The sequence below is a fragment of the Petaurus breviceps genome, unplaced genomic scaffold, assembly GCF_028583685.1.
Source record: "Petaurus breviceps papuanus isolate PSGF00001 unplaced genomic scaffold, PetGlider_PUasm1.0 186, whole genome shotgun sequence".
Lineage (NCBI taxonomy): Eukaryota > Metazoa > Chordata > Mammalia > Diprotodontia > Petauridae > Petaurus > Petaurus breviceps.
The window spans coordinates 33,352,722-33,378,191 of NW_027185798.1; the positions used below are offsets into that span (position 1 = coordinate 33,352,722).

At 41.7% G+C, this 25,470-nt stretch overlaps 1 protein-coding gene and 1 long non-coding RNA gene across 2 annotated transcripts; both read left to right on the forward strand.

The window, feature by feature from the left end:
• Positions 1 to 6,269: 6,269 nt before the first annotated feature.
• Positions 6,270 to 10,681, forward strand: LOC138162746 (uncharacterized). The gene is made up of 2 exons (XR_011168705.1): positions 6,270 to 6,631; positions 9,968 to 10,681. It is a non-coding gene; the product is annotated as an uncharacterized lncRNA (long non-coding RNA).
• TXNIP (thioredoxin interacting protein) lies at positions 6,631 to 10,681 on the forward strand. The gene is made up of 8 exons (XM_069090148.1): positions 6,631 to 7,029; positions 7,420 to 7,492; positions 7,598 to 7,745; positions 8,143 to 8,245; positions 8,355 to 8,611; positions 8,720 to 8,876; positions 8,993 to 9,138; positions 9,266 to 10,681. Exons 1-8 carry the CDS (start codon positions 6,780 to 6,782, stop codon positions 9,299 to 9,301), a joined length of 1,170 nt encoding a protein of 389 aa, XP_068946249.1. The 5' UTR covers positions 6,631 to 6,779; the 3' UTR covers positions 9,302 to 10,681.
• Positions 10,682 to 25,470: the final 14,789 nt, after the last annotated feature.

Below are 25,470 nucleotides of genomic sequence, written 5' to 3' on the forward strand. Positions count from 1 at the left end.
AGTACTGTAATAGATTTTTGATTGGTCATTCTTTTTGCTTTTTGGAGGGGGAAAGGTTGGGCATTGGGGTTAAGTGAATTGCCCAAGGTGACATGGTTAGTTTTGTGTTAAGTGTCTGAGGCCATATTTGAACTCAGGGTCCTCCTGACTCCAGGGCTGGTGCTCTATTCACTGCACCACCTAGCCGCCCCTTGATTTGTCTTTCTACCTTATATCTTCCACTCAGCTGTCAAGGTGATTTTTCTAAATCACAAGTCTAACCACTACCCAATGACCTCTTGTAGCTACTACCTATTACCTTCAGGATCAGAAATAACCTCTTCTATTTGGTATTTAAAAATTAGGGACATTATAGGCAGCTAGGTGGCCCAGTGAACAGAAAGCTAAATTTAGAGTTAAGAACACTTGAGTTCAAATTTGGACTCAGATACTTCCTAGTTTTGTGAATATGGACAAGTCACTTAAAACCTTTATATCCTCTGTTCCCTTGTCTATAAAACTGGAATAATAATAGTGCCTACTTTCAAGGATTGTTTTAATGATAAAATGACTTAATATTTGTAAAGCACCTCACAAACATTAAAATATATTTTTTAAATGCTCCCTATTATAAGGCCAGATCTAGATTCTTTAGATACACAAATAGAGATCTTCTCCAAGGTGACATTAATGATCATTATTTAGGTAATCATTGAATCTACCCAACTGTACTATCAGTCAGCCTATATCTATTTGTCCACAAAGACCAATCAATCAACAAGTATTTATTAAGCACCTTCTGTATGCCAAACACTGTACTAATCACTGGGGAACATAAGTAAAAAGAATCAAATGATCCCTACTCACAAAGAGATTACATTCCAATGAAGAAGATAAGAACATATAAAAAGATGCGTTATAAATACAAAGTTAGTAAGTATGTATATGTATATATGTGTGTTTGTGTGTGTGTGTGTGTGTGTGTGTATATTCATTAAACACAAGTTCATTTGGGAGGGAAGGCATTTTTAGAAACCAGGTAGATCAGGAAAGGATCCATGCAGAAGATAGTGACTTGAAGAGAGAGGGTCTGACACAGAGTTGGGGGGCAGTGGTACATTCTAGACATATGGGAGATGGCGTTGTAAGGAAGAAATAAGAGACTAGTTTGACTAGATATCATAGTGTAGCATTAATATCCAATGAATCAGGGGCGGCCAGGTAGCACAGCGAATAAGAGCACTGGCCCCAGAGTCAGGATGACCTGGGATCAAATCCGGGCTCAGACACTTAGCACCCACCCAGAAACACCTGGCCGTGTAACCTTGAGCAAGTTACTTAACCCCGATTACTTAAAAAAAAAATATCCAATGAATCAGGAAAGATAGGTTGGAGCCAGACTACGGGGAGGTTTAAAAGTATAGAATGAGAAACTATGTCAAATGCTTCACTGAAATTTAGGATTATGCTTCTCGCATTCTCTTGAGAAATATTAATATGGTATGATTTGTCTTTGATGAAGCAATACTGACTTTTAGTGATCAGTACTTCTTTTTATAGATGTTCACAAACCAGCCCTTCCTTTTACTCTAAAGTCTGGCCAAAAATTAAAGTCAAGGTTACTATCTTATAGTTTGCACGCACCGTTTTCTTTCCTTTTTTGAATACTTGGGACATTTAGCAGTGAGAGTAGAGGGTTGATATGAATTTTAGAGACAGAGTCAACAGGATTTGGTAATTGATTGGAAATTAATCAGTCACCAAGCATTTATTAAGCATTGTGGAGGAAGGAAAGGATTTCAATAAAAAGAGTTGTGAAGGAAAACCATTGCTGGTATGAGGGAACCAGTTGGATCTTATTCCCTTTTTATAAGATCATTTATTTTATGCTTGTAGAATCAGTATAGTCATTTATTAAGGCATTTATTAAGTGTTTACACAGGCACTGTGAAAGAAAAGCAAAAAACAGTCCCTACTTTCAAGAAGCTGGCAGTCCACTGGGCTAGACAACCTGGAAATGTGGACTAAAGAGAATGAGGAATGGCTCTTGTGGAAGGTAGGATTTCGGCTAAGACTTGAAGGAAACCAAGGAAATCAAGAGCCAGAGATAAGGAAGGAAAGATTTCCAGGCATTGGGGATAGCCAGTGAAAATGCCCAACTGAAGAGGTAAGTGTCTTGTTAGAGAAACAGCAAGGAAACCAATGTCACTGAATGGAAGGGTGTGGGGATGTAAAGTGTAAGAGGTTGGAAAAGGCAGGTGGGGCCAGTTGGTGAAGGATTTTGAATGTCAAATTCAAGATTCTTTTCACCGCCTCAGGTGTATAAATATACTGTCCTAATGTTATAGCAGTTTGAGATCTTCAAAATTTCACAAAAGAATAAGACAGTAAATGCTTACCAATAAAATCTTATTACACTACATTTTGACTCATACAAGGAAAGGAGTAAGGAGACACTTAGGGGCAGGGACAGAGAGGCAAGAGCAACAAGGGATGGATACAATCAGGGCAGCTCTAGGACGCCGGACAAACCAGAACTGGGGAAAGGATACACCCAGGGCCCCTTAAGAGTGCAGGAAAAAAAGTCATTAATTTTATTACGGAAAGTGGTTTTCCCATCTCTGATGTCACAAAATGGCTAGAGGGTGTCAGTTATATAAACATAGCACGTGGAGATATATTAATGAGAGGCTAAGTTTAAAAAAAAAAGGGAGGTTTTTTTGGGGGAGAACTATCATTTTTAAAGGCAGGGAAGGAAGGGCAAGACAAAGCTGAGAGTCACTGAGTACTCTACTTTGGCTAGAATATAAAGTGCATGGGGGTATGTGATGGGTATACGATGATGCCTAAAGGTGTATTGGGGTCTTGAATGCCAGGATGAGAAGTCTCTATTTTATTCAATAAACGATAGGGAGCATCTAAAGGTTTTTGAGCAAAATAACATCTATACACAAGGGAGATTATTTTGACAGAAGTTTCAAAGATAGATTAGAGAAGGGGCAACCAATTAGGAGACTATGATCATATTCTAGTTAAGAAGTAATGAGGACTAGAACTAGTCGTGGCATATCCCTCTCTATAGAATTAGTGAACAAAAAGAATGCTATGTCTTTTGAATTACTTTCCTGTTCTAAATCTATGATCCTATGGTCCTATATTCACTGCTCTCACTAAGTACCAATAGAAGTCTTTTATTAAGTCTAAATTAGAAAAAAAAATTCTTCCAAATTCAATCCTGTTTCACAAGTGTCTTTAAATCTACTACTGCCACCAAGGGCAATCTTCATGAGATGCCCTCTCTTTTATCCAGGCCTCCTATTTTCCCATAAGTTGAAATTCCCTATAAAATGGGAGGAGGGGGGAGGGAAAGAAATTAAATGAGTAGCAAGAGAAGGGAGTTATGAATATTGGGAGTCACAGACATGGCTGGAGGGGTGGGGTGCAAATTGGAGCAATGAACTCTTGGGTTGAGGATACTAGATTTCTTAAATCCTTGAGGCCAAGGCCTGTGGTTGAAGAGGGTAGCTTGCAACTTGTCTCTGCCTGACAACAGACTAGTCAGTGAGGACACCTTATTCCTTAAAATCTTTGGCTTGTATTCAACACCTCACCCAAAGTGAAGCAAACAAACAACAATCACTTTTCAGTTTCCCTCAGACTGAAGTGAAGAAAGAAAAGGGAGGAGGAGGGGTGAAAAGAGATAGGTGACCTAATATGCAAAGTTCTTGTACCTAGCACTACTGTGTGGCCCCTCCCAAGTTTACCCCCTCCTTGTACCCTTAAAGCACTTTTTTTGGGGAAAAGGAATTCACAGAATTTTCTCTTTCCCCAACCCAGGAACTGGGGGGGGGGGAAGATTCTGGAGGCTGATTTTATTATTTCAGCAAGTTATTAGGGGAAAGGTCGTAAACAACCCTGTTGTTGAGGGCACCATTTCAGAAAATATCTTGGCTGAAGGCCCTGGCAAGCTATTACTGCCAAAGCTAAATAGTTTTTTAACATTCAAGGGAAGCTTGGCATAACAGGGAGCATGTCCATAGCACTCAACTCTGCAAAGAGTGTCGATAAGAGAAAAACACAATAAGAAAGATACCCAGGACAAGAGAGATTTACTGTAGGATATGGAAAAAGAGTTGAATTCAGCATTTCATGGTTATACCCAAGTAAATACCAGTGTTTAACCTTCTCCAAGAATTCTTCTCTAATTAATAATTAAATAAATTATTAATAAAAATTAATAATAAATAATTAAAAAGCTTCAGTTACTCTGTATCCCTTCTTTACCTTCAATACTCATGCATCGTAATTAAACGTTAATCTACAATCTGGTATATTTTATAAGCGTTTTTATGTTGTTTTTCCTTTTTGTCCATTCCCTACTATCAAAAAGCAAATCCCTCAGTTAAGAACTGTGAAACATCACTCTTAAGATTCTGCATGGTCTGGGAGCTCAATCAACGCTCTTCACTGACGAAAACACCCCATTCTTTGTTAAGTAACTGTACAACAGAGTGCTACTTCTAACTCACACACCCCCTGGGATCAAGATGTTCCCGGGGCTAATTCTGTTCTTTCTTACCAATTAAGTCATCAAGCCTCATCCTGGAACTTTGTCACTTTGGATTGTAATTTGCCTAGCCTCAGGGTGTTATCTGTTGGGGTGTTAGAGGAAGGAAGAAAGGTCCTTAATGTCACTAAAAAAAAAATAGTGGATGAAGCGGGGTTCCATTCCATTCTACTGTCTTCACGTATGTTCTCAAACTTTGGGACATCACCAACCTCTTTTGACCAGGAGGACTGCAGCAAACTTTGAAATGTCCACAAATAGATAAGACAGGGAGCCAAAGAAAGGAAGGTAAGATACACTGTCTAAAAATAAAAGTTCTAATTATAACAGGGCTTTTGGCCTCAGTAGGACTAATTTTTAATAGTCATCTCCTAAGACCTTATGGCCAACTCACTCAGAGGGAAAGGGGAAAACCCCTATGACAGGGATCCAAATTAAGCCTCCTGAAAGCATAGCACACAATAGGATATTAGCCAGACCTTCTGGAGACTTCGAAACCTGCTTCCTCTTCCCTTCATTTCTTCATTTTCTAAAGGCTTTTGGAAAAAGTAATAATCAATACTCAAAATACACTTAAAAAAAAAAAAACCAACTACTCTGCTGTGCTTCTGTTCCTTCCGTGAGCTGAGACATTATTAACCTGGTCAAAAACAAACTTTTCTCCTTCATTTTGAGGTTGCTTTTTTGTGGTTGTTTTTCTGTTTTGTTTTGTTTTTTGTTCTTTGGGCTTCGGGAGAGTATATAGAGAACAGAGGGTGGCATGCCAGCTGGCTCAGAGAGAGCTTCAATCAGGAATTACCGAAGGCGAGCACTAAGAAGGGTGGAGTAGCCTACGGTTCTGCCAGGTGTGAAACAAGAAAAGAAAGCCTGGCTAAGCAGATGCTTTAAAGATATGCATAATATAATCCCTGTATCCCTCAAAGGGGTGACGAGGTCCATGGGGAGCATGAACAAAGTGTCCCCCTGCTTTACAGGGAAAGAAGATAGAAGAGATGAGGGGGCTAAGCGAGAGCAGGATGTAAACACACCCTGCGTATTTCCGTTCCAAAAAGAACACTGTGGTTGAGGAGGGGGGGAAGGTGGAGGAGGAAGAGAAGAAAAAAGAAGGTGAGAAAAGGTAAAGACCGGTGTGAGACTGAAACTCAGAGTCCTTGCAAGCCAGGAATAAAGGGAAAGTGGGGCGAGAAAACTCACGCCCCACCCCGTCCAATTTGGGGATGCAGACTGAAGAGAGAGCTGACGAACACCAGTGACTCCCCCTCCCCTTTTTCTTCTCTGTTTTCTTGGGAAGGTCTGACTGAAAAATGAGTTCTCCCTCCGCCCCGTCCCTTCATCCCCAGCCATCAATCCTCAATTTAATGGAGAACTACTTTCTAGGGCTTCTGTGGGAAAGGCGCTACACTGGGAGAATAGAGCGCAGTAACAGATGACATGAGATTCGAGGGGCCTGAGAAAGGCCGGGCTACCCTAAAATCATTCTCGAGTACAGAACGTAAGCATACAATGCCCCCTGAGACACTTTTCCCCTTTCACCCAGAAACGCCAATCCCTGACATCAACACCCGCCCTCCGACTTCTGTTAGAATGCTGATAGGCTTAGGGGCAATCCCCTAGCCCTCCTTTCATTTGTCTCAAGGGACGTCGTTCAAGAACCCCTCCGCCCCCTCCTTCCTCTGAGGAAACCGTGCACAACAACGGTTTCCCCGCCAGAGGCACACTGTGTCCACGCGCTCCGGGCCGCGCGCTGATTGGCTGTGTCACTGGTAAACAAGGCAAAGACAGCCAATGGGAAGATTGTGCACGAGGACAGCACGAGCCACCTCGCAGGCCCTCGCGTGGCCCAGACCGCCGGAGCCCTATATAGGGCTGTTTCCGCCTGCTTGTAGAGGCAATCCTTAGATCGCTCCAGTCTACCTCTTACTTACTCGTCTTCTGAAATTTTGGGGAGGGGGTTTCCTCAAAGCTCCTTTTGGCCTGAGACGGAAAGACTTTATTCTTCTTTCGAAGTCTCTTTGCTTTAGTGAGAAGTCTTCTATTTTTCTAGCCTTTCTGCTTTCTAAAAGTTAGTAAGGGCTGATTTAAGAGGCTCTTCAATTTCTTAGAATCAAATTGTCAAGCCCGTCAGCCAACCAGCCTCCCTCACCCCCGACCGGAGAGGCTAATCCTTTGGCTCTCGATAGAGAGAGACTGAATCGTTGTGTCCCCTGCCCTCCGAGTGAACCAACCCCCAGCCATGGTGATGTTCAAGAAAATCAAGGTTTTCGAGGTGGTCTTCAGCGACCCCGACAAGGTCTACAGCAGTGGGGAGAAGGTGGCCGGCCGGGTGGTGGTCGAGGTGTGCGAGGTGACCCGGGTCAAGGCCGTGAGGATCCTGGCTCGCGGAGTGGCCAAGGTCCTGTGGCTGCAGGGCTCCCAGCAGTGCAAGCAGGCGATGGAATACCTGCGCTACGAGGACACGCTCCTCCTGGAGGACCAGCCGGCAGGTAAGGGGCTGGGCCGGGGCCTGTCCGGGAGGGTGGTGGGAGGGGGCCAGGGCGGAATCTTTGTCCTTGCGTCTAGCAAAGTGGGTAGTACCCCCACCCCAGCCTTCTCCTCAACTGCGCAGTCATAGCCCGAACTGGGAAGGGGGCTTAGCGAAATCTAGCGTTAGAAAGTAAAACAGCATCGCAGCCTTTGGTTTGGGGGTCGGGGCTCAGGGCTTTGGGCTTCTTTACCCAGGCCACAATTACTAACCTCTCCTTCTGGGAGACAGAAGTGCCCGGGTTAGTTTCAGAAAATACATATACTGTTTAGGCATTCTTGTGCGTAAAATAAGCTCAGGACCACTTTTTAGTAAGTCTAATGGTAGATCTTTTTTTTTTCTCTTTCTGAAGCTAATGATGAGTCTGTGATCCTGAGACCTGGAAACAAGTACGAGTACCAGTTTGGCTTTGAACTTCCTCCAGGGTAGGTGTTAGCCATGCTGTTCAGTTCTTTAGAGCCTCCCTTCCCTTGGGCACCCGATGTTCCTGGATGAGTAATCTGAAAGGAGTTGTCTTTATTTCACCATAGGCCTCTGGGAACATCATTCAAGGGGAAGTATGGCAGTGTAGACTACTGGGTAAAGGCTTTCTTAGACCGTCCCAGCCAGCCAACTCAAGAGACCAAGAAGCACTTCGAAGTGATGGATCCCGTGGATGTCAATACGCCTGATTTGATGGTAAGGTTTCCCAGTAGACTTAAATCCTGGGTAGTGGGAGATCTTATTAGGCAGGACCCCACCTCTTGACTAGACTTATGCAGAAAACAAGAATCTGATCTTTAGCTTAAAAGGAAAGTGAATAAAAACTTAACTGGTAAAGGGGAGGGGGGATCCCTGTGTTTTTTTTTCTCAGAAATATAGTCTCACTATATACTACAAAACCCTATTACCATGACCATTGATAAATGTTCAAGCAGAGCTTAGAGGAGAATATAATTAAGGTAGAGAATGACATAACATGTCTTATCTAATATATAATAGTGGACTAGACTCCTCATAATCAAAAGCAGGAGCCATCTTTACTTGGCAATTCTCAGGAACTTTAACAAAGCTTTCTTTATTTTATCCTATTCAGGCACCTGTGTCTGCCAAGAAGGAGAAAAAAGTTTCTTGCATGTTTATTCCTGATGGGAGGGTATCTGTCTCTGCCCGGATTGATCGGAAAGGATTTTGTGAAGGTAAGAAAAGTCTGGGCTTGGAAGAGGCAGGTTTTGCATGGTTTGGAGAAGGGTTGTGGACCATAAATCATCAGCTATTTGGAATAACAAAAATCAATTCTTTTGTCAGGTGATGAAATCTCTATCAATGCTGACTTTGAGAATACATGTTCCCGCATCGTTATGCCCAAGGCTGCTATTGTTGCCCGACACACTTACCTTGCCAATGGCCAGACCAAGGTGTTGACCCAAAAACTGTCTTCTGTTCGAGGCAACCATATCATTTCAGGCACCTGCGAATCATGGCGTGGCAAAAGCCTTCGTGTACAAAAGATTAAGCCCTCCATCCTTGGCTGCAACATCCTCCGAGTTGAATACTCTTTATTGGTAAGTAGTGAGACTGTCTCTGAGATTAGAGTAATTGGTCATTGAAGCAAGCAGTATTGTATTGTCATGACTCACTGGTATAACAAACAGTTTTTCTCTTCCTTATAGATCTATGTCAGTGTCCCTGGATCTAAGAAAGTCATCCTTGACCTGCCTCTAGTCATTGGCAGCAAGTCAGGACTCAGCAGTCGGACATCCAGCATGGCTAGCCGCACCAGCTCTGAAATGAGTTGGGTGGATCTAAACATCCCTGATACCCCAGAAGGTGAGCCCCAGTAGTCTCCTTCCTATTTCCGCCCCCCCCCCCTTCCCATTAAAGATTACCTGGAAATGGGAAGTTGGTTGGCTGGGTGGTTTATTGTCTCCATTTTCTCACTGCAGCACCTCCTTGCTACATGGATATTATTCCTGAAGATCACAGGCTGGAGAGCCCCACCACTCCTCTCCTTGATGATAGCTCTCTGGACAGCCCCATCTTTATGTATGCATCAGAGTTCAAGTTTATGCCTCCACCCACTTATACTGAGGTGAGAATTATTACCTTCATTGAATGGGGGGGGTTGGGGGAGGGTTTCCAATGTACATATTCTTCTGACTCCCTTGCTTCTCTCCTACCTTCTAAATCTAAAACCATCTTTCCTTTTTCGATTCTAGGTGGATCCCTGTATTGTCAACAACAACGTGCAGTGAATGTACCAAAGAAGAGAAGCAGCTGTTTATCTACCTGTTTCTTTCTGTCTCTTCTGGACTGCTTTTTCAGAGGCATGACAGTCTCTACCCACCATTGGGGATGGGTTCACCTTAACCTCTGTCTCCCTGATGTTTGGAGATCAGCAGGCAGTCGTCTCCTAAAACGGATGCCAACGTGCTTCCACCCTCTTGGCCAGTGTTGCTGTTGTGTCATAGAGGGTGTTTGCTGATTTGTGGGAGGCTTGGACTCTGTTGTGACCTGTTTCCTCAGAATTCCCCTGAACTATGAGGGGTTTTCAGTAGTTTGGTCAGGGTTGGGATGGCCTGTAGATTGGTCTTCCCAGGATCTCTGGGGAGGGTGGGGTTATGGATTGCAGTCACAAAGTTGGCTTCTGAGAATCTGCCTTTGCCCCCATGCCAGGCAAAGATGATTTAATGATCTGGGAAAGGTTTTATAGAAATAATGGCCAAAATTTTGGTGGGAAGAAGAGGCTTCCTGAAATCAGTGTAGCCCTTCCCACATATCCATTATATGTTATATGTTTAAAGGTGCTCCCAGTTCTTGTAGAAATTTTTCTTGATGAGAAAGGGAAGTGATCCACTGCACTTCTCAGATGATACATTATTCTTGTTTCAAAGCAAAGGCAAACAGACCCCTTGAGGGAGGCTGGTGAAAGCCTACAGCTGAGCGCTTTGTTCTTCCTCTTATGAGGTTTTCTTAAGAGTTTGGGTTCAGTGTTGGTCGGAGGGGGAAGCACAAATTATCTTCAGAACTCCCTTGGAGTTCATCCTGAAGTATTGTTCTTAGCACTTTTGTTCTGTTTTCTATTGGGGATTTTCCTCCTAGTCCCCCTAAGCATTCAGCTAAAATGTTCTGGGATGGGTGAGGGAAAATTGATGATTATGATGAAATGGTTATTCTTGTCATTACCAGTAGCTTCCTGAAGGCAGACTGAATAATACTGACAGCAGTAGTTATTAGGGAGGGTCCTTTTATACCAAAACACTCCAAAGCTGGGATCATAACTGCCAAATAACCTCATAAGAAGCAAGTCAGAATCAAGTAGCTTTCCCACCCAATAACACACTCCCAGTGGTAAGAGAGGAGTTTTGAACAATTCCTTTCTCCCCTTGGCACTTAATGAATCAATCTAAGCAATCAGCACTTTCTCTACTTACTGTCTTGTATCAAAGCACTGAACCCCACTCTTATCTGTGAACTGTACAACTTAGAAAATGTACTGAAAGTAGTTTTGGTTTGTTGTTTTTTTAATGTGTATCTTTTTGTAAGTTGAAAATTATATTTTATACTTTTATCAGAGATATTTTCAACTCCTTGGAGGAGGTCTTTTTTTTAAATAAAAAATTTTAAACATAAAAGTTTTCTGTTTTTCTTGGGTAGAAGTTTTTAGAGGGATTTTTAAAAGAAGTATTTGGTTTCTATACTTCAATCTTTGCCACACTGTTCTAGAAAATGTCCCAGCTACTGACTAGGATAACTGGGTAGAAGGTTTGAAAGTATGGGTGAGCCCATCTACATATACCACTAACTTTTAAAAATAAAAATGTGCCTTTTTTAGGTACAACAGATTTCTCAACAAATATCCTTATAATTGTTTGCGAAAAGGAAAGGCCATATGTTTTTGCTAGTGCTGCTGCTCACCATTCTCTTAACCAATGATTCTAAACCATTTTTAGTATGAGAAAATGAGAATGTTTCCAATTTCAGGCCATCACATAATATTTATGTAATTACATTGGTTGAGATAATGACAAAAGCATTATTTTGTGTTCACAATAACAAAAAATTATAATGCAGATGTGTGTAAGACAATTTAGTACAGTGTATTTGCTTATAATGAATCAAAAAGATGGGCCTCTTACAATAACTTAGAAACATAGTTCTATTCCATAGTAAGAAATTTGATCATTCCTGGGTCTCAATTTTGTGAAGTGAAATGTGTTCTTTTTACTGATTTAAAGTAGATCTGAATTATGGGTCTTTTACTTGACTGGTAGAAAGTGGAGTGATAAAGAGTCATTAGGTCTGGATTTTTCTTTTTTGATTATTTTTTTTCTTTTCTGATTCTTTAGTAAGCTTCTTCCCTCAGAAAATAACTGGGTTTGGGGGCTGGGTCTTTTAAAGAACTAAAAGACAATTCTCAGATTGCCACCAAAGTGCCCCATGGTGTTTTCTTTTTCCCCGTGTGCTACCTTTGGTCTTTTTCCATCAGGGTATTCAATATACTGTTTACCTTATTTCTGAAAGAGATTTATGTGGGAACTGAAGGGATGTGCTGAGGTCAATGGAGATTAGACTCTGCCAGACTTTGGTTTTGACTAATTATATTCTCACATGCTAATCCTGATCCAGGACCTCCTGTTCTGAGGGTAACCCTTCTCAACCCCCCCCATCTAAAGATTATAATTTGCAAATAACGATAGAAATGAGCTGGGGAGATAGATAGCTTCATAGGTCATTTTCCTTCTGTTTCTATCTCAACCTTTCTTTCTCCTTGTTTGTCTATTGATTGCTGTCACCACCGAGCTACCTGAGACTGTCCCTCCATATCTCCACACTCAGGTAGCTGGTGACTCCTCCCCAATCATTTGTGACCAGAGAACTAGGTCAGAGTTGATGGAAAAATCTATTCCGTAGTTTGTTTTCCAGGGACTAGTGGGGAGTGGCAAGGACTGAGGGTGTGCGCCTGACCAGGGACAAGAAGTACATGTAATATGTAAGCCCAAGTGTTATATATACAGACTCTTTGCAAAGTGTATATATAGCTAAAGAATGAAAAAGATTCAGACCAATGAGCTTCACTGAGATGGGCATACGGTCTTAGAGTCAAGAGGGCCGGGGCTCGAGACCCACCTCTGACATGGACTGTGGCCATGGACAAATTGCATAATCTCTCTGCACCAGCCAACTCTAAGACTAAGTAATCAATAGGTTGCAGGATAGAATGAAGTATTTGTAAAGAGAGTTACAAATCCTAAAAGGCCATATAAATGTTATTCTCATTTGAAAGGGTTCCACTTGGTGAATGTCTTACATTATTAAAATCACCAATCCAGACCGAAATGTCCCAGTGCTCTGAGGTGGTCCAGATCATGTCTAGAACATTTTTTTTCCAGTTCTTTTGGGCACCAAATTTTAAGAAGGACATCGATAAACCAAAGGGCATCCTGAAAAGGGCAACATGAATAGGTGAAGATCAAGAAAAAGCCAAATAAAAGGATATATTGAAGGAACCTACAAATGTTCAGCTTGGAGAAAAGGCTTAGAAGAGACACAGGCCACAGAATCATTGATTTACAGACTCAGGAAACCTTAGGAATCATCTAGTCCAACCACTTCATTTTATAGATGAGAAAATTAAGACCTAGGGAAGTTATAGGATTTGTCTGAGGTCCCACAGGGGGCAGATAGAAGATCTTTTGACTCCTGGTGTAGTGATTTTTCAACAGTACCATGATACTTTAGAAGCCTCCTAGTTTATTTTTTTTACAAATAAGGGAACCTAGGCCCAGATGATAGCTGATCTTCCAAGAGTGGATTTGGGAATTTGGGGTTGTTGGGGGGTTTTTTGAGAAAATTTAAAGGGTTGTCTTGTGTCAGACTTGCTCTGCTTAGCTCCAGAGGTCAGAACTACACATGACAAGCAGAAGTTACGAAGAGGAAATTTCAGATTGGGTGCAAGGAGATACCTTCAGATAATTCAGGGCTATCAAAAAATAGGACAAGTTGCCTCAGGAGGTGATGGGTTCCTGCCTCACTGTTCATGTAAAAGTTCAGTGTTCATTTGTCACATATGCTATAAGCAGGGATTCCCGTTCAGTTACAGCTTGGACTTTATGGGTTCTGAGGTCCTTTTCCAAATCTGAGAGCCTATGCTTCTGTGATTCTGTCCATTGGAAATGGGAGATGGAGAGAAAGAAAAGCCATGACTTATAGATTCCCTCCTAGCCAGTGCCTGTTATCTGTGGAAGGAAATAGAGAAATTCAGCTATTTCACCAGAGGATGGCCCCTCCCAAGAAATACAAAAGACTTTCAGAGATGCTTCCTACTGCACAGAGGTAATTTCCCCGACTCCCAAAGTATTTTCCCTTGAAGTTCCTAATACTACTACAATTGCCTCCACTTGCTGGGTTTGGGGATAGTTCATTTCAAGCTGAAGGTGTTCAAAGAAGAGAGGCCCTCTTCCCCACCAGTACTGCCACTTCCCACCCATTTTAAATTGTAAAGTACCAATAACATGACCCTTTAAGAGGACTCAACCAAGAGAAATAGGAAGAGCACTATGTCTAGAGTCATGGGATCTAAGTTTGAAAATGGCTTTCGACTGTGTGAGCTTGGAGAAGTCCATGAACCTCTCTGCATCTCAGGGCTTACATGACCTCCAAGACAACATCCACATAGAGCCTTATAGTAATTTTAACCTCTCAAACCCAACTTGGTGAAGTGGGTGGGGAATGAGGAAATAAAGCCACCGAGAAAGAGAATCAGAAAGGGAAAGAACCAGATCAGATCATGCCCCTTCTTTCCCCTCACATTCCCTGAAATGACCTCCAAGATCACTTTCAGGTCTAAATTTATAATACTTCAACCTCTTAAATTTAGTTTAGTGAAGTGGGTGGAGATTGAAGAGAGATGTTCATTTATTCATTTTTGAAGAGGATCAGTAGTATCATGGGTTGATGTTTTGGCTCATTTATGAATTGGATTTAAGTGAGGCAGAGTTGCACAAAGTCATTGGCCTCACTCTCTCTCCCAGAGTCATCATGGTCCAGCGGCAAGACAAAAGTCAGGACGACTGGTGATGGGGTGGGATGCAATGGATGGCTTTGGCATCTTTAATGTCTGACCAGGCTCTAGGCCCTTCACAGCACCTGCTTCATAAATAAAAGGATTTATTCTGTAAAACTTTGACTCATTCAAAAGACCATACTCATCCTTTTATTAAGGATTGTTCTATGAAGTTTGGATTCAAAGGGCCATACTTGAGGATAGAGGGCCACATGTGGCCTCGAGGCTGAAGGTTCCCCACCCCTAAGTAAGCCCAGATACTGTGTGTGAGTGTGAGTGTGTGTGTGTGTGTGTGTGTGTGTGTGTGTTTGTATTCACAGACTCCTGGTATGTCCCATAGTGAATAGCTAAAGGGGGGAGGAATTATGTAATCACGTGGCTCTATTATGTATGAGACCCTGGGAAGGAATGACTAGGAGGTCTAGGTCCCTTTGCACCCAAGACTCTTATCTGAGGAAGGAAGAGGGGAGATTCAGCTGTTTCCACAGGGGAAGCTCAGCCCTCCCATAAATCATAAAAGATCTTTTAAATAAACTTCCTTTTCCTGCTCACAGCCCTTCCTCTTCCCTACACAAAAGATTTCCCTTTTCACAAGTTCCATCTCTCCCCTCCAACTACAAACTAACTCTAACTGCTCTTCTGTTTTTTCCTCCATGAAGTTACTCAAGGAAGAGAATCCCTTTACCCCCTTCCTATACTCCTCCTGAAATTTTCTCAAGCCTTTTCCATTTTAAAGCATCAGTAAAATGTTCATTGCCTGTTAAGAAGACTCAGTTGAAAGAAAATATCTTTTCGTCACTTATACTCAGCTTGGTGAAATGGGTGAGGAAAGAGAAGAAAAACCTGAGAAATGACGAATTGGAAGGGAAAAGAAACAGATGATTCTATCAGGTTTCTCGAATTCCTGAATAACTCTGGACCAGTGTGTGGTCCAGAAGATGATGGGGGAGCCACCTCCTTTGTGTAGATTTCTGTTACTCTAGACAAAGTTGATCTTCCTATGAATTAATTAATATCACAAAACATCATTAAAGTCATACTCTGTACTGGGACCTGTGTGAGGTGGAGGAGATGCAAATACAAAAAAAATAAGCAATCCCTATTTACTAGGGAACTTGACTTGAACCTATCCTGGGATCATAGGGTTGTAAACTGGAAAACTCTTGAAGCTGAGCAAGGATTTCAACCCAAATCCCTTGACTAAAGCTCAGGTTTTTGCTACCTTTGCCTCTTTCACCTCTTTTCTATTCTATTTCTTTAGATATGTTTCTTATTTCTTCCTACTAGATTAAATGAGTAAATCCCTTGACCACAGAGACCATATTATTCATCTTTGGATCTCTAATAGCATCTGAATAATTCTTGGCATAGAGTAGGTTTAATATATGTTTTGAACTGAATGAAAGTAAATTAATTGACTTGGTTTGACTTGAACTAAATTGAATAGAGGAGAAAGGAGGAGTAGGAATAGGATAAGAATTTGGGGTAAGGAAATTTAATGGCAGAGAAATGGTGTTGATCAAATACATTGTCAGCAAAGGGAGCAGAGGGTGGGAGGTCATGGTCATTTCCTCCAACAACCTCTGGCTAAGGAAAGGGAAGGGAGAGAAGCATTATGGCAGAGTAGAGAAGACTGGGTAAAATGTTGGCTCTACCACTAATTTGCTTGTGACCATGGGCAAGTGAGTTAAATTCCTAGTTTACTCACCTGTAAAATGAGAATAGGAAGAATAATGTTTTCACTACCTCCTCACAGGGTTGTTGATTGTAAATGGTATAGAAATGTGAGATGCTGTTATTATTAAGTATTGAACTGATTCCCTGGTGGTTTCAGTTGCTCCCTTCCATCCTGGCTCCCACAGCTGAAAAGTTCCTCCCCAAACAGGGTTAGAGATAGGGTCTGGGGCATTGGAGGGATGGGTGTCCAGGCAGGCACAGGACCTGGCCCATAGTGGGTAGTTAATAAATACTTGTTGACTGATGGATTGATTCTGTACCACCCACAGGAAAAATGTTTTTTTTGCCCTCCACACAGGAGACATCTCCCCTCCCATAGGTGTTCTATTTCCCTTTAATCTCCCTCACAGTATTGGGTGATTTCCTAAAATTTAATCTTTCTTCTTCCTGTTGAAGGTTAATCCTTGTTGCTTCAGGTGGCAACATGGATTAAACTCCTCTCAACATTACTTGTACCTCTTTTCATCTACTTAATGTGTAGAAGAAAACAAGAGTCAAGGAGGCAGAATGAGAATGGAAAGGGACCAAGACCTCCCAGTTTTCCAGTATGTCTTGGGGAAGGGCATCAAGAAAAGAGAACCAAAGAGAGGGTGTACTTGTGGTTTCACTAGGATTTCTCAGCACAATCTACCTCCCACTACGAGTGGTGTTACTTGGGGCTGGACTCTAGGACTCCCTTGCTCTATTCCTCAGACTTCTGGGGACCCCACAAGACTATAAATGCATGCTATAAACCTTTGGAAATGCTATAAACTCTTGTCTTTGAGGAAAATCTGGGCATGGAAACTACATGATATGGATTGATATGACTACTTACTACTCTAACTCTCAGGGCAAAACCATCCATACTATTTAAACTAATAAAGTATAACACTGAAAAGGAAAGCTACCGACTCAGTGGCATTACTCCAGAACTCTGTCACAGAAGAGACTAGACTGAGTAGGGGAGAGAGATCAGTGGAGGAGAGGCCTGAAACCAAAGCTAAGAGGTCTTAGTTTACTGAGCTATTCCTGTCCAGTACTTTGCTAGGCATTTTATGTAAGAAGGGAATAGATAGAAACTTGTTGTCAATTTGAACCCAGACCAATTTATTACCTGAGCATCTCCAGGTAAGGGGGGGTAAGGGAAGAGGGAGGCATTACAGGAAAGATTGTTTAATCTCTAAGCTTTATGGTTTAAGGAACTTGAGGCCTTGAGGTCACATGTGGCCTTCTAGGTCCTTGGGTGCAGCCTTTTGACTGAGCCAAGTTTTACAGAACAAATCCTTTTATTAAGGAGATTTGTTCTGTGAATTCTGGATTCAGCCAAAGAGCCGACCTCGAGGATTGAAGAGCCACGTATGGCCTCAAGGCCACAGGTTCCTCACCTCTGGCTTAAGTTATGACCTCTTTTGCCTACTACTGGTCCTCAAATTCCTTGTTAGGTGATTTTGCAGCTTACCATTCTCTTCCTCAATGAGTCAAATGGCCAGTAAGCAAGTTCTTGGAAATGAATGGCTGACCGCCCAGCCATGATATCTTTAGTCCCCTAGACAGCTGGATGGAAGGAAGATTCCAGGGGGTGGGGGAGAGACCTAGGGGTCATGAGAACTGTGCTCCTTTCATCTGCTTGTTGTAGCCAAAAGCTCCTCTGATGTTGCTTATTCCATCTAAATTCTGATCAATCACACAGCCACCTTCCCTTCTCCTGGTCCTCTTCTTCTCATACCCAATTCCATTCACACTAATCTTTAATATTCTACCATCCTTTAGCACTTGATTCTCAGTTCCCACAATGCATGTTTTCTAGGCCATATCAAACCCCGCAATTGTGAGGGGGAAGATACAGTGAGTTTAAGAGGAAAGCTGAGAATGAATCTGACCACAGCCCCACCTGGTCCTTCTAGAGTCAGTGAATCCCTCATCGTTGGTGATTTTCTTTTTGTCTTTTGAAATTTCTGTTCCCTGCTCTGTACTAGAAAAACTTCTCTGCCCCCTCCTGCACCCCACTGCCTCCCTAAACCCCTGTGTATGCATGGAGCAAGGGAGATGGGATATGTGGGGCAGAGGTTGTGGATATTAGGCACTGGGCTTCAGTGAGCCGTGGGAAGTAGAGGAAAGGTCACTGGACGGACAAAAGGTTGGAAATAATGACGAAGCCTGTGACCGAGCTTTCGAAAAACAAGATCACCTGCTAAGTGGTGGGGGTGGATTGGAGGCGTTTCCCAGTATCACTTGTCCTTTTGTCTTTGAAGAAAATCTGGGCATGGAAGCTACATGATTATACCTATTTCCAATGTGGAATTTTATCCTTACCTTACCTCTTTTCCAGGCATCATGGCTTCTCACCTTTCCTCTTTTTCTCTCTTGGTTCCTAGGGTTTCAAGTGGAGGAATGGAGCCAGAGATAGAATCACTGGTTTTAGAATTACAAATTCCTTCTAACTCTAAATCACCTATTTTGACCTGATATCTTCCAGATTAAAAAAAAAAAAAAAAACAATCTACTATGTACCAGGCATGTGCTAAATGCTTTACAAATATTAACTCATTTTACCCACACAACAGCCCTGAGAGGCAGGTGCTGTTATTATCCTCACTTTACAGATGAAGAAACTGAGACAGACAGAATTTGCCCAGGGTAACACAGCTAGTAAGTGTCCAAGGCCAGATTTGAAGTCAGGTCTTCTTGATTCCAGGCTACACTGTACTACCCAGCTGCCCAGATGAGGAAAACAAATCTGAGAACGAAGTCATGCGTTGTCCTAGGTTTAGTCTCCTGAGGTCCAATCTAGTTGTCTTTCCATTATGCTCTCCTGAAGTGTGATACATGTCATTTTCCACTCCTTGTTTGGTGATGGAGCCATTGGTCATTCTCACTTTCCCAGATCATCTCCCATTCAGTCATATTGGTCAAGAAACAAAACAGGTTCTTGGGAGCAGCTAATTGGATATCTGGCCAGGGTATATCTAGCTTCATTGGATGAAAAAAAAGCATATCCAGAACACCTGTACTAATCAAACAACTGAGTCACCACCAATTGCATTTTGGACGTCTCCAACTAGATATCCTATAGACACTTCAAATTCCAAGCATCCAATATAGACCTCATTTTATTTCCCACCAACTTTCCCCTCCACTAAATTCCCCTGTTACTAAAAAGGACACCACCATTCTCACAGTCACCCTGGCTCCTAACTTTGGTGTTATCCTTAATTCCTTACTCTTACCCCGAATTTCCATTCCAATACCAAATGCTACAGTTTCTATCTTCATATCATCTCTCATATATGTCCTCTTTTTTCTACTCTTATTCAGGCTACCCAAATTTCAGCCCTCATCAACTGTCCCCTGGGTTATTACAATCACCTTCTAACTAGTCTCTTTATGTTAAATCTCTACCCACTTTAATCCATCCTCAACTCAGATTTTTCTAAAGGATAGGTCTGACCATGGCAGTCCCCTGCTCAGTGACCTCCAGTGTTTCCCTAGTTCATCCAGAATCAAATATAAACTCATTTATCATCTAAAACTCTTCATAATCTGACCCCTTCCTACCTTTCAAGTGTGATATTTTACTCTTCTCCACTCATTTTATGGTCAGCTACGATGGCCTAATAGTTGTTCTTTAAACACTTCATCTCCCATCTTTCTGCCTTTGCCTTGACTGTCCCCCTCTCTGGAATGCTCACCCCCTTACTTCTACCTCAGTTTCCCTGCCTTACTTCAAGATTCAGCTCAAATCTCACTATCTGCAAGAGGCCCTTCCTTGTTCCCTCAGTGACTAGTACCTTCCCATCTCAACTTATCTTCTGTATGTTTTCTATGCATCTGGTTATTATACATGTTGTCTCCCCCATCAAAATGCAAATTCCTTCAAGGAACAGACTGTTTTTGTCTTTCTTTGTAGTTAGCACAGTGCCTGATATGTAGTAATCAATAAACATTTGTTGATTGACAGATGACTGAGTCTATCTACCAGTCCAATTCCCCCACCTTCTTCTTCATTTCCCCTGACTTTTGATCTCCCAGGTCCCCTCCCATCAATTCTCTAAGAAGCCTATTCCACTCTAGTCTCACCCCATCACCCCATTTCTTCAAGTAGTGGGGAAAGGGAGTAAAGAGGAAAATTTACCCTACAGTTCCCTCCTATAGTCTGATTTTAGTTGGAGTTGGTGGGCTAAAGCATGGATCCAAAGACCCCCAAAGAAGCAGGACAGAGTGACACAAAACTTGAGGCAGAGATATGGAAAAGAGGGACTGAGAAAGAATGAGACTAAGGCAGAGATGGATTTACCCCTCTCCTAGTCTGGTTCAGTTCAGTCTCTGTCAAACCCTCCCTGATAAGTTTGAACAAATGTCAGGCAAGTAGTATGAGGTTGAGGATACCCAGGCCAAGGTCTACGGCCAAGTGGGGAAGAGGTGAGGTGTCTATAATTAATTGAGTTTCACAGGTCATTTGGGGGCTAAGACTATAACTTCAATTGGCTAGGGCTCCAAGTTGAAATTAATATAGCAAAAGTTAATAAAGACCTTCATGTACATTATCTCACTTTTTTTTAACAGAGTTGGCTACAGAGAGTCAATCATCAAATTTTCATTGAAAGCATTTATACCTTGAAAATTGGCAAATGCTACAAATCAGAGCTGAATTTCTTGGTTTTTTTAACTGTCTAGACTTAAGAAATTAAACTTTAAAAGTTTGTTGGATCGACATTTTTTGGAAGGAAAGCCTATTGTTAAATATTTACCAGCATAATGTTTTATTACTGTATCTAGTATTTTATATTAATTCCTAATAAACCAACAGTCCAGATGGTGTTTATTGTATTTCGTTCTCGAAGAGGAACGAAATGATGTCACGATGTTGGAGTCAACATTGTCAATGTTGGAGTGTGTCCAATAATGGTTTGATCAGACCAATATGAGTTCAGAAGGCTCTACCACAGGTCAGGCATGAATAGTTTCCCCAAATGGTACTTTTACCTACAACAATGATCAGCAAAACTTTCTAATTTAGTCAGAGAGACTGACAAATCATATGCTATTTCTTACCACTAATCTATCATCTCTCTATTGAGAAGAAAGAAGAGTGTTCCAACATCAGTCATCTGACATGAATATTAATCTTTGCATTTGATTTGATTTCTTTTGTCCTTTAATGTCCTCTTCAATGATATTTTAGACATTGTACTTATACTGTTCTGATTTGGCTTTTCTCTCTCTGCACAAATTCCTATGAATCTCGTGTTTCTCTGAATTCCTCATACTTCCTCAGTAACATTCCATCACATTCATACATCACAATTTGTTTCTACAAAACTGATAGGTACCTCCTCTGTTTCTAGCTATTAGCTACTACAGAAAGAGTTGCTACTAGTATTTTTGGTACGTATTGCATCTTTTTTATCTGCCATTGACCATCTTGGGATATGAACACAATTACATTCTTACATAATTCCAAATTCATGGTCGGGCCAATGTCTGGCAATGTGTGTGTGTGTGTCCAGTTAGTGTGCCCAGCTTGCCTCAGCCTATATTTTTGTCTGTTATCATCTTTGCAGAGGTACAACTAAACCCTTCTTGACTCCGAGCTTATCACACTAGCCGCTAAACTAAGCTTCATCTTGACACCAAGGAAGATGATTAATTCACCACCTATACTTTTCCCACTAAATTTCTGGCACTTTAACCACCCATCCATCAGTCAGCACTCTCTGGCACAGATAACTAGAGAAAAGGAAGCATTTAATTACTAGGGCAACTCCCCACCTCTGCCTTCTCTTTCCCCTTCAACAAAATAAGAAAGCTGCATCAGATGGTGGTTGGAATTCTTTCTAGCTATTATTTTATGACTCCCTCCACCCTGGGGCAGTACCTTCTTCTCCAGAGGTGACTAAATCTCTAGCAATGTTCAGTTTAATAGGAGGGTGAGGAACAAAGAGGTGGGGTCACCTGGGCCCTTCTGTTTACTCTAACTAATAACTACCCAGAGATGTTCTCTCCTATATTTTCCAGGGTAGAAGAAGTTTCCCCTTACTTTTGAAAATGTTTTCTAATGTCCAATCTCCTTGCTTTCTGCTTCAATTTAGCCCATTGAATCTTGAGTGGGAAGGGAGGTGGTGGAAGGAAGAACCAGGTATTTTCTCTTCTCCTCCTCCATTGCTCAGAAAGAGAAATCAAGTCATAAGGGTTGGCTCATGGTGGGGAAGGAGAGTCATGAACAGATGAAGTCTCCATTACAGGACAGTGGAGTTTAAAAATAGGAAACATCCTCTGCGTCAAAGAAGAGGCAATAATGGTGTTATAACCAAATCAGTCAAAAAATATTTATTAAGCTCTTTCTTTGTACCAGGCACTCTGCTAAGTGCTAGAAATACAAAGAAAGGCAAAAATCAGTCCTTGCTCTAAAGAAGTTCATGACCAAGGCTCTGCTCACATACCACCTTGCTAGGGGCAGCGAATTTTAGGTGTGATATTAATAATGCCTAGATGCCTACCCTAGGCTTACATTCCTCAAGGGATTCTGAGTTAAGTTGCTCAGATTCTGTATGTCTAGTTGGTTGAAGAGAAGGATAAAATGATCCATTTAAATATCTCTTCATTTAATGTCCACTCTGGGAGGTGGGGGTGAAACCTTTCTCCCATGTAGATAGGTAAACTCAGGTACAGCAGAAATTAGAGGGAGGTATCTCTAGGGTGTCATTGGAAAGCTTCTTCTCTCTGTTCTGAGGTCTCAGAGAGGTATTGAAGGAATAGTCCTTAGTAGGGGAAAGGTTAGTAGAGGAAAGGTCAGGCCCAGTCTGGCCAGATTTAACTGACTGGGCTATTCTTGTCTAATTCATTCCTAAATGTTCCACAACCCCTGGAAGAGGAGGAAGGGGGCCTCTAGCCAAGTAAATTACGTGAGGAGAAATGGAAAATACTCCATCATCCTCTCCATCCTCCCTCCCCACCCCCCACCTGCAACTGCTTCGCAACTACAGCATCAAATCCTGGCCACTTACTGACCTTTTGTTACTCACTAGTTGGGGAATTGTTTGACCCCTGAGTCCTAGGGAGTTTAGGGTACATGGCCTCTTCCCAACACTTTTGGGGGGGGATAGAATTGCTAACCACCTATACCTGCTCTTTTCTTAGACGGTCAAGTAACAAGCTCTTGGAGGTGTCTGGCTAGATGCCTGACTCTGGTATCTTTAGCTGTCATGGATTTTAAGAGGGGAAGAGACTTCCTAGGCCAGGGTATGGAACCTGCAGCCTCGAGGTCACATGTGACCCTCTAGGTCCTCAAGTGCAGCCGTTTGAATGAATCTAAACTTCACAGAACAAATCCCTTTAATTAAAGGATTTGTTCTGTAAAACTTGGATTCAGTCAGAAGGCTGCACCCAAGGACCTAGGGGGACACATGTGGCCTCAAAGCTGCAGGTTCCACACCTCTGGTCTAAAATGTCCTCCGATGACTCCATGAGAGTAACCAAATAACCCCTGCTATTTGACCTCTGACCCTCCAGGTCCTCACCCTCCAGATCCCTCATCTTCCTAAGCCCTGAATTCTTGCCTCACCCTAGTCATCTAAGGCCAGTGCAGCATAGTGGGAAGAATCCTGGCCTTGCAGTGAGGAGGGGCTTAGGTTGAAATCTTGACTCTTAGTAAATGGATGACCATTTTATTTCTCCAAACCTCATAATAACTATAAAACGAATATTATAAAAAGAATACATTCAGCATCTACCTCACAAAATTGTTGTGAGAAGCAAACGAGATAATATATGTAAAATACTTTCTAAGCCTTAAAACGAGAGCAATGAACCAGCTCAGTGGATAGAGTGCTGGACCCAGAGTCAGGAAGATCACAGCTCAAATTTGGCCCTAGTCACTTACTAGCTGTGGGGCCCTGGGCAAGTCACTTTTTTGGCCTCGGTTTCCTTGTCTGTATGTAAAATGAGCTGGAGAAGGAAATGGCAAACTATTCTATCATTTTTGCCAAGAAAACCCCAAATGGAGTCACAGAGAATTGAACCCAACTGAACAGCCACAAAAGTTGGCATTTGGAACTCTTCTCAACTTGGCCCTCAAACTCTCTTTCTAATTTCATGATAAATTACTTCCCTTCACACACTCTTGTCCAGCCAAACTTCCCTTCTTACTGATCCTCTCTCAGGGCACTGAATCTCACTCATCTGTGCTTTGGCACTGATTGGCTAAAACCCATGGATGGAATCCACCCTCTCCTCTCGAAGAATCGCTGATTTCCATCCAAACTCAATTTAAATGCTACCTTGTACATGAAGCCTTTTATGATTCCCCCAGCGGCAAAAGACTTCCTCCTCCAAATTATCTTGCCCTTATTATATATACATTTCTGTATGTTGTCCCTGGATAGGATGGAAGCTCTTTGAGGGTAGAGATGTTAATTTTTGCCTTTCTCTTTTGTCTTTGTATTCCTCTGTGTTATCAAAGATCTAAAAAGATCTTAAGAGGCTAGAAGGTTGGGCTGACAATAACTTAATAAAAATAACTAATAATGTAATAAAAATAAATGAACTATTTTCAAAATGTAAATTATGCAAGAACCAAATGGTTAGACCACAATCCATTGAAAAACAAATAACCAAACTGGGGATTACAGAGAATTGCAAACTCAATGTGGGTGATTTGACCACAACAACAACAGCACCCATAAAAACACATAAAATATTAATAATATTATATATAGTAATATTATACTATACATAATATTATGTAATAGATACTGTTATTATATAGAATATAATATAGAATAATATTAATTGATAATAAAAATTAATAATTAATAGAATAATAATATTAATTAATAGAAGTATAGCATGAGAGGTGATAGTTCTATTGTGCTCAGTCCTGGTCATACTACATGTGGAATACAGTGTCCATTTGAGGCTGTCACATTTGAGGAAGGATATTGACAAGCTGGAGAGGATCCAGAAGAAGGCAGCATAGTAAGGATATTCAAAAATTATACCATGAGGAATCATTAAAGGAAATAGGCATATTTAGTCTGGAAAATACTGGGAGTGGGGGTGTTGGTGGAGTAACCATCCAGCTGTTAAGCATTTGAATGACTGTCACAGAGATCAGAGGTTTCAGAGACAGGGTCTACACCATCATGCCGGATTAAAATGTAAGTGGGAAATATTTAATGAAATAAATAAAAACATAGATAATGTTGCATTTTAAAACCAATTTAATATGCAGCCTGCAGGGATCTTTACATGGGGATTTTCTATTTGAACTTGACATCACAAAAGGTGAATTAGATTTGTTTTCCTTAACAGAAGAGAACAGAACCAGGAGCAATGGGTAAATGCCGAAAAGAGACCAATACTGGCTCCACATGAGGACAGATTTCCTAACAATAAGAGCTGTCCAAAAATGGCAGGCTACTTGTGAGAAAAAGTGATGCAGTAGAAAGATCACCAAAGTTATGAGACCTGAGTTTGAATCCTGACTACACCACTTTTGGGTGACCTTGGGGGAGTCACTTAGCTACACTGGGTCTCAGTTTCCTCATTTGTAGAGTGAGGGTATTGGACTAGAGGGCCAATGAGGTCCCTTCTCGTTCTTGATCCCTGAACGTATGAATCTCAGGTGATGAATACTTTATC

Coding starts and splice junctions, on each gene's coding strand:
- TXNIP (XM_069090148.1), top strand. CDS start 6,780: ATGGTGATGTTCAAGAAAATCAAGGTTTTCGAGGTGGTCTTCAGCGAC. Junction 7,030..7,419: donor CCTGGAGGACCAGCCGGCAG/GTAAGGGGCTGG, acceptor CTCTTTCTGAAG/CTAATGATGAGTCTGTGATC. Junction 8,877..8,992: donor CATCCCTGATACCCCAGAAG/GTGAGCCCCAGT, acceptor TTCTCACTGCAG/CACCTCCTTGCTACATGGAT.